The sequence below is a fragment of the Amblyomma maculatum genome, chromosome 3 (genome assembly GCF_055883805.1).
Source record: "Amblyomma maculatum isolate TAMU_Amacu chromosome 3, ASM5588380v1, whole genome shotgun sequence".
NCBI lineage: Eukaryota > Metazoa > Arthropoda > Arachnida > Ixodida > Ixodidae > Amblyomma > Amblyomma maculatum.
Window position 1 is genome coordinate 37,389,592 of NC_139346.1, and position 9,770 is coordinate 37,399,361.

Genomic DNA, 9,770 nt, shown 5'->3' on the forward strand with positions numbered 1-9,770 from the left:
ATATTTCAAAAATGAAGCACTCTAATCTTAACGGCAATCTTCCTATATGGCAGAAGCGTACTTACGATAGTTCCCGCTCGGATAAGTATGCCAGAAAAACTGGAATTTTCCTATTAGGCCGCGCTCTTGGTCACCTTTTCCAATGAAGAAATATATTTTTAAATAAGGTATTCACTGTCCGCCTGAAACAATTTCCCTATTTCATATGTTTTCGGGAAAGCAGAAATCAGAAGAATAAAACGCAATTTATATCGTGATACAATCAGTCGCGTGATTTAGATCCGCGAAGGTCTCATAACTGGAACATCAAAGTATGCAAATATTAGAAACATTTGGGGATATACTATTTAGAGAATCATTTCGCCGACAGCATATCACTGATTTTCTGCATAAGTCTGCGTGCTACTCGACTGAAATTCGATTCTCGAACATTACAAGCATCTCGTTCTTGCAGAGCAGTAGAGCTGGGCAATGTTTAATGGCTGCGAAAAGCCAAATGTGGCGCACTCTCGTGGAAGAATGTGAGAAAGGCTTCCGCGTACGAAGGTCAACCACGCCCACCGCCCCCGTCACGGCCAGCAGCCCTCGCTCATAGCATTGTGATTGTTCCATGGCTGGCTACATATTATCTGCGTAGTTTTGCCTGGTTTTGCGATCGCGGAAGCCTCGCCCCTTTCGTTACGGCCGCAGTCGCATTTTGTACTTTTCCTTCGCCGCCGCGTGTGGCGTGTTTTGTGCATCGACGGGGGCTGCTAGGTGCATCGGACGGGCTTTTACGCGCCTTCCTGCCAATCGACCTGGAAGGAGGGTTTGTGCTTTCTACTACGCCGTCGCGAGAGGTCCTTGCAGTTCCCGTGTACCAGTAAGTACAAGCATGTTCAGCGCGAGGCCGGCAACGAGTCGGCCAAGGCCTCCTTTCACTCTGCAACCTTTTATTTTCACTCACTTTTTCTGGCGCCTGCACATTTTGCGTGTAGAGGTGGCGTGCATGTGACTCACCGCCTGTTGCTCACGTGAGATACGATAACGGAGTGGTTGCCGAAATGCGCTGGAGTGCTATGAGCTGCGCTGTAAGCAACGTTAATATAACCGCACAGTAAATTAGGTCGTGCTTTGCGACACAAAATAGCAAAACGTTAGAACGTCAGCATTAAAGCGCGACAAAATCATTTTTTTTACCTTTTTAAATATAGCAAAACAAAGGCCCTGACCTTCCTTTAATTCTATTTTTCCCGTTAAATCTTTCTTCATTCGGTGTTTTCAGAGTCGTGCACTTGTCCTATGTCAGATAATGTGACAGTGCTATACTTCGTAAAATACCTGGAGAACTCCCAGCAGGAACATGCTGTAACCAAGAAAAAACTCTTAAAATTCCTTAATATTGAAGGTGATCCTCCCAAATTGCATGCGTTGATTTATTATCGCGAGACTGCATGAAATATCATATTTTAACAGATGAGTGTCTCAAGCAAATCTTTAAAAGGGCTAGTTGGCGGTTCATACTGGCGTATGGGTGCTCTTAAACCAGTACACAAACGACGACACAAAGCAAGGAGCGCCAACTGTCAACTGAGTTTTACTTTAGAGAAATGCATATTATAATATACCCTTGTTATCTGAGCAATTCATGTTCAGAAGAAGTGAAACTGCGCAGACGAAAGCTAAAAATAAACAAAAAACACCAGTCGCAGAAAAATATCATAACACACACACACACACATATATATATATATATATATATATATATATATATATATATATATATATATATATATATATATATATATATATATATATATATATATATATATATATATATATATATATATATATATATATAAAACGTAGATTAGCCATTATGAGACCGAACATTTATGCCGTGTGATGATGTGCAGATAAAAAAAAATATTTCTTTTTTGACAACTACCGATGGAGAGCTGAGTAAGTGTATGGAAGGGAGGCGACCACGCCAACCGTCACTGAATACGAACACATCTCCGAAGCAGGGCTCAGTGGCAGCAAGGAGATTGTTACTCTCAATCTCGTGCTCAAGAACACTTCGATTTGTCTTGAGTATACTTTGCCGAAGGATCTCTCGGCAGTGTTCTAGCGACACGTCTTTCGTCAGTAGCAAACCAGATTCTCAAGGCTACTCATTTAGGTATACAGTGAACCGAATGAAAAAACCGTTGCCCACCACTCTCGATACGCGTGGCAAGTACAGCGAATTTTCGCCCCATTCATTCTGCCGTTGGGATGGCAAGTTGCATTCTTTCAAAAAATCAGAATCGCCGTAACACAGGGAAGATGACGAAGTATCATGTGCGACCTCTTTTTCAAGTCGCGTAAAGGGGCAGCGGTCAGGTCATTAGTGAAAATGGGCACACTTTGCATCGTTAATGAATCAGCGCAGATAGCAACGGACACTCCAGAGACGTACAAAACTATCTCGGCCTTCCTTGGTCAGGTATGTCTTTCTCCGGGAAGCAAAGGGCTCCAGTGGTATACGAGAACTGCAAAGTAGAATATTGCTTTCCGAGTGCGTATAGCGTCAATATGGACGGAGGTACGCTCTGCTCCCATTAAACGCCATCGAAGCATCGGTTCAACCACAGCGTGTCGTATTCTGTTTTCTTTCAGCATGCCCCAAAGGGACACGCTTGCGTATCTTACTCTCTCAACTGGCTCAAATTGCTTTCGGCATATCATCAGTTTCGCCTTTCATATCCACCCAAGCGTCCGTCAACCGAGTGTAGCGCTCAATTAAAACGGTGTTGTCCACAGAACAAGTGTGACAGTTACTGCGCCTTTCACTTCCTGTGAACCAATTTAACTTTAACTTTATTTATCATCAGTAACCAGAGCGTCCATGTCGAGCCTGGCTACTCAGTATAAAGGGAAAGAGCATCAACTGAGAATTACAATGGTAGAACTTTCGTATTCATAGCTTAAGATAATGCGCCACGCGCGCGATTATCTGGAAACCTCACTAAAAATGCTTATAACTATATCTAACCATCTACTCCGATGTTTCCGAAATCACTCCAACTTCTTCACGATGTGCGACCGCTCTTGTTGCAATATAAAGTTTATCCTCTTCGTGTTTCTACCCGTTTTAACCAGCAGATAAGTAACGATGTAAATGCTTTAAGCGTCAAATTTATTGAAACTGAAGTTGAAGTTGAAAGTTTATTCTCAAATCGAAAAACAACATACAGGAATATGCAACGAGAAGTCTCATGTTATAATACCACAGGTGGGACCTCCCATGGTAATAGATTACGATAGGCAAACGTAAGAATATTATTATTGAAAGGAAAATTGGGATATGAAGCAAAAGTGGAAATAAATAACGAAATACACAGTGAAAAGTGCATAGCAGACAGATTTCAATACAAAAATAGAATAGAGAAAAAGGTGCAAAAAATACACTAACAAATTCCGTGACACTAAAGTTAAATAACAAATCACAAATTAGGACGCAAGATTTTTAATTTGGACTTGAACAAAGAAAGTGTATTAGTTTGCTTAATTTCGAAATTCGAGGACTTCCAAAATGATATTAACGAAAATGGAAGGCATTGTTTCCCACAATTAGTACTGACCTTATGTAGTTGAAAATTATTACGTAGAGCGAACCGGGTAACGCTGTTGTTTTTGATCGTGTCGGGAGGAAAAATGCTAAGCGGGAGCTGATAGTGAACAATCTTAAAGAATAGAATACCATTATTATAAAGACCCGAGAGGGGTAGAACATATAAATATGTGAACTAAATATTCGACGGTGACATTCGATGCAGGAGGTTATGACGCCTATGGCTTGCTTTTGTAGTTTTATTAATGGACAAAGATGAACATGATAGACGTTACCCCAGGATGAAATGACGTAGTTTTAGTGGCTGTGGACGACTGCGTCGTAAAGCGATAGTAACGTGTGGATTGGAAAATAGGATCGGGCTTTGATTAGTGCGCGTAACCCTTACCAATTTTTCTTTCACGTTTCCGCTATATGATAATGGAAGTTTAGATGACGGTCAATAGTAACACCCAGAAAGGAAATTCGGTCTTGAGACGCGATGGCAGTGGAATCGAAGTATAGTGGTGGTGAGACGGGCAATGGCTTCTTACGGGGGTGGAAAATCTGAAATCAAGTCTTAGTAACGTTCACAGTCAGGCGGTTAATGTGGCCCCAATGCTCAAGATAATATTGTAATTTTGAAGGTTAGATATGGGAGCTGGTAAATGTCATGGTGTGATGTTATGATGGTAGAGTCAATAGCGTATAATATGCTATTATAATGCCTAAAACAGGATAGCGAATTGTTAGGAGGAGGATGAAGATGAGGAGGAAAGGCAGAGAGATTAACCAGTAAAAGCAACCGGTTTACTACCCTGCACTGGGGGAAGGGAATAAGTGGATATAAAAGTTGTGAGAGAGGGAGAGGTAAGTTAGTACAGTCACATAGTCACATAACAGACACGCCACATCCCATAACGTCAAAGTCATGGCATAACAAACTCATAGTCTTTCGATTAGGCCTGTAGTTCTCATAAAGCGGAGCAGTGCCTGGGAGGCCTTCACCGCAGACGATCGCCGTGGCCAGGGACCTAAAATCTTTTTTCACTCAATGGGCGTCCATCTAGATGCCCCAGCGAACGGCACACACACTGCCATTCCACACTGTATATCGGTCACTCACAAAGCATGTGGCCTATAGATTCGTCGCATCCGCAGAAACAATACAGTGCCTAGAATATAACCCTGTGGAACCCCTTTGTTAGTGAGAGCTTTGTTAGATGCATAGTTATTAGTGCAGACTATGTGCTCTCGGTCAAGAAGAAAGCTCTCCAAAAGCATTAGTGGAGGTCCTCATATGCCGTACGATTCGATTTAATGAAACAAGATGGAGGGATCGTTGGAATCAAATGCTTTGCTGAAATCAGTGAAAACTGCGCCTGAAAACTTTCCTCTGTCAATATACAGCCTGATGTAATCTATGAGAGAAGCTATAGCAGTATCTGTAGATAGTCCGCGCCGAAAACCATGTTGAGTATCTGTCAATATCTTGTATTTTTCAATGTATCCGAACAACCTTACTTCAATAATTGTTTTTTAAATTTTGTCAAAAAAAGAAAGAATAATAATCGGTCGATAATTATTTGGCAGAGCGGGATCGCCTTTTTTGAACATATGTATTGTTTTCGCTATCTTGAGCTGATTTAGTGTCATTATTTCTTGGGTTGCTACTACAAGCTCGGACCGAATGTTACAATTTTACCTCATGTTTTTTTTTTTTCCTGAAGTTGCAAAATTTTTATACAAAGATAATTGGCTTCAGGTTTTTTTTAGCCCTATGGCTGTATTCGAGGATGCGGCGGACACAAAGTAAGAGGCAAGCTGCTTCAATAGTTCCGTAATTAACTAGATACGTTATTTGCCTTTTTTAAATTCGTTTAAATGGCTAGGTTGTGTTAGCCGAATTGTAGCTCGTTCTCGAATAGTGCAGCTTCCTGATAGGCAGTTCCATATAGTAGCACAGCTCCTGTGATCGTAAATCGCTCCATTAAGATATTTAATCCCTCGGCTACCATCACCTGTGACCTAGAAGGGCGCGCAGTTGTTAGTTGTCAATTTCGTTTCAACCGCGGCGTCGCTGATAACCTTCGCGTAAGTACCCAATGCACGCAGTAAATGCGCTTGTAGTCCGGCCTCATAGCGGTCATTAGCCGAGCATTCGACGCCGGACGCGCCGCTGGAGCTGTGTTATTTAGTGAATCCGTAAATCATGATCACATTTGTTGTCTTTTTAACGACCGCTGCGTTATTTTTCAAGAAAACATTTTTGCGGCTACACTATTTCGAGGACAAACTACAAACCTGCAAACGCAACATACCCCCTATAATTAGAATTTAGCTAATTAACAAAATATTTGGAGCCTTCCGTTTTATGGCGCCCGTCGTATCCCCTAGTATAGCCCCAGGGCAAATATTGACCTGACGTCACAAAACATTTCTTAATGAATTCAGGAGCTCCGAAATAAAAACACCCGGTATAGATTTCGCCCTATGCTAATGGTTGCAGGCCAACCGAAAAGTGTGCCTAATTATGACCACTGCTCACGAGCTCAACAAACTGTTCATAGAGTGCGAATATAATCTGAATTTTTCTTTCAGATAATTGATTGGCCGACGAGTCGAAAAAAAATTAGAGCATTGCAGAATCTACATTGGAGCAATGCGAAAGCACGGATGCTGCTGTTGGTTGCTTCTAGTAGCTCAATCCACTTCTTGTGTGCCCATTTAAACGGGCCTTACACGCCCTTATACGCATCATCCAACATACCGTAAGGCTGCGCCCCGGCTACTGCGATGAGCCGAGTCACAGCCCCATTTATCCACCTAGCGTGACGTCACAAACAGCGAGCTCCCTTACTCGGCTGCAACAGAGCGCCGCCGTGTATGGACTCGCCGCAACCATCCGATGGCGCGAGCTGGGGCCCCGTCTCTCGGTATGGCGTGACGTCACACGGTCACGTGAAAGGTCATGTATGGAGGCGCCACGACACGCCAAAGGCTCGAAGTGCTACATGTTAGCGCATCAGTCGAAAACGCACACGAGGAATCTTATTAAACGTGGCGAATTCGCTAGGAAAATTGTATATAAGTGATCGTTTCTTTGATGGGAAAAATAATTATACAGTTTGCTAGGAAATTGATTCCCACAATTCATGCTTTCTTTCTTAAAAATAGGGACGGCTGAGTAGGCAATCCTGGGCCGAAAGATTTTCGAACTCTGTCGGTTGCAAATTGCAGTAGGGCTAGCACCATTAAGTCAGTACTTGTTGCCACGCACGAGCAACTTTAATACTTTGTGCAATAAACATTTGAACGAGCAGCCGCCTCGGCCGGCGTGACTTTGGTGGAGCCATATTGCCTACTTGCCCACACAGATGCCAGAAGCAAAAGTTCATGACTCAGAGCTATCAATAAACACTTGTTTCAATCAATTTAAAGCTGATAAATGTGTCTTCTATGAGCAGGGCAGTTGTTTTTGTGAACCGGTACAAAATTAGCCGCACCATTTCTGTTGATTCCATATGATTAGAGAACACGGGGATGAAATTTAAATCGCAACCGCGATCTGTCTGTGGGGCGAGACGTGACGGCTGTTGGTGCTACCACGAATCATATAATTAGGGTTAGGAGAAACGTATCACCAAGCAAAGCTGTATGAATGTTTTGGCTTCGCTGAAGTAGTGCGGCACATCACTCGGGAATATGAAGATCATCAGTATTTCTGGCACTGTTATAAAAATTGTTTAAATACCAACAACTGCAAATATTTCTCCCTAAATGGAATTAATCATTTACAACTTTGCATTATACGTAGGGTTGCTCATTATCGGGTAAAACCCAATGTTTTTCCGATTTTTGCACCCCTAATATCCTCAAGAAAAATCGGGTAAATCTCGATTGTTCCCGATTGCTCGAACTGCTGTGCGCTTGTTGTCGCCATAAATGTGTAGCTCATTAACAGACGTTGTTGCAAGCTCGTATGAAAGCATCAAAACGAAAGTCATTCATGCGATACCTTTTGAAAAAGTGGTTCTTTATGCAAAGCCAGTCTTAAAGAGCGATGTACTCGAACCCATTTTAGACGTCCAGAAAACACTGGAAAGCGGAAAAACATCTGATGCAAACCTTCGATCACGTCGTTAACTTCAGGCTGCAGCAGACTGTCAAAGAGCTGTCTAAAAGCGATCGAGCAAAAGGGGCTCTGTCTCGGTTACCTATGAGCAGTTCGACATCAGTAAAAACTTGTTGTGAAGAGGTTTTCGCGAACATGTCCGCAAAATGTCACTGCACTGTGAAAAGGAACGTCTCAGATGAAGAAAAAAAAAAAACAGTTGACAATGTGTACATTTGGCGCCAGACTGGATTCATTCCAGAAGTTGTTGCTGGTTGTTAACGGCAGCTGTGACGTTATGCGAACATTCTCTGGATCATCGGCTGTGAACGACTCCCAGATAGCGATGAAATTGCGCTGTGGCAATCCTGTTTCATGCTGGAAACTTTTATATACATGTTTTGTTAAAATTACTTCCTATTTTTTCATTGCAGGCGCGGTGCATTCAAGCCATAACCTGGCGGACTCAAGTTTTTTTTTTTTTTTAAGGTGATGGCACAGAAGAAGCCTTACTGCCAGATTATTGACGGGAGCCCTCGTTGCCCAGGCTTGGAACCGGATGTTTTCAGGGAGAGTCTAAAGTTCAGGGCACAGAAGGGCGACTTGGTGCAGTGCACGTATCCAAAGGCGGGCACTCACTGGGTTATGTATATCATCGAACTGATCCTCAAAGGAGGCGAGCCAGTGCCTAACCATGAAGAATTTTTGCGCTACGTTCGCTTCATCGGCAGGATGGATACTGAAGGCTGGCAGTCTCCTTTACCGATCAGGCTCTTCACCACTCACGAACCCTTAGCGAGAGAAAAAATGAATCCCGAAGCGAAGTATGTGTACCTGGCTCGGAACCCATGGGATTCATGCGTCTCATTTTACCACATGGTGACGACGTTGAGTATGTTCAAATTCCGCGACGGCTCTTTCGATGACTTTTTCGAGGCATTTCTGCGTGGAGACTTCGGATACGGTGACTACTTTGACCATGTTGCCTCCGGCTACGCACTTATGGACGATCCAAATGTGCTCTTCCTGACGTACGAACAACTTAAGAAGGACACCAAGAGTGTGGTCCTCAAGCTCGCCAACTTCCTGGGAGAGTGCTATGGCAGGCGCCTCGAAGAAGACAATCACTTGCTTCAAACGCTGCTTGAGAGGTCCACGGCAGACTACATGAAGAATGTGCTGGTGTTGGATGTGCAAGGAGTAGATCCAGCCTGGAAGACGCTGAGAACGGAGACCACGGTGCCAAGCAAATCTGCACATGAAGGAGACCATCGTCGGTACTGTCTGGTGCGCAACGGAAAATTGGGTGACTGGAAATCTTATTTTACCCCTGAGCAGCTACGCCGCGTGGAGGCGAAGATTCGGGACAGGGGTAAAGATGCCTCTTTTATGGACCTATGGAAAGATATTCGAGAAGAAACACTCGCAGCGTCGCATGGGTGACAGCCCATAGTTAACCTTGCATCACATGAACTATTCTAAAAAAACAAAACCTGCAAATAGTGTACAAACATCATGTACACTAAAAAGACCGCTCGGACCAGAAGAAAGGATGAATTTTTTCAGAACGGGAGTTTTGGCTCAGTGTCTCATCGGTATTGAGTGCCTGACACCTCTCGCGCCTCTGGCGTCTGTTTAACTGTTCTGTGCATAAGCTATCCATTTTCGATATACTACTGACTAAATGCTTCGAGATAAATTTGCTGTTTTAAATTCCAAAGTCGGCCCCTCATTTTCAACAAAATATGCAGGATGAACTTTTATAAAGCTTAGAGACTTTTATATGTAAATCTAGGATACATACGTCGTTGCTGTTGTGGTTTGGACAGGTGAATTGTACAGCCTGGCGAACATTACTTCCGTTATAATGCTTTAGAGATTCCGTTATTTAAATTATTCATCTAATCGGCGGATTTCTGTTTTTGTTACAGGGTAAAACTAAACGATAAAATTGATGAGCGTTAACATTAGGGTAGTGAGCTCAATTCTTTTAAATATTTTATTGGCAAAGTAGTTAAAACTGCTGAGTGCCGCAAAAATTCGACTTCAAAAGGTCGTTGAAGGGCTTCCCGCACGGTATAT

The 9,770-nt window shown here is 42.9% G+C and overlaps 1 protein-coding gene across 1 annotated transcript; it reads left to right on the top strand.

Annotated features, from left to right (window-relative positions):
- The first annotated feature begins 670 nt into the window (after positions 1 to 670).
- Positions 671 to 9,447, top strand: LOC146194542 (3-alpha-hydroxysteroid sulfotransferase-like). The gene is made up of 2 exons (XM_084596078.1): positions 671 to 862; positions 8,123 to 9,447. Exon 2 carries the CDS (start codon positions 8,181 to 8,183, stop codon positions 9,129 to 9,131), a length of 951 nt encoding a protein of 316 aa, XP_084452204.1. The 5' UTR covers positions 671 to 862; positions 8,123 to 8,180; the 3' UTR covers positions 9,132 to 9,447.
- The last annotated feature ends 323 nt before the right edge of the window (positions 9,448 to 9,770 follow it).

What these genes read in the sequence shown, in the direction of transcription:
- LOC146194542 (XM_084596078.1), top strand. Translation starts at nt 8,181, where the DNA reads ATGGCACAGAAGAAGCCTTACTGCCAGATTATTGACGGGAGCCCTCGT.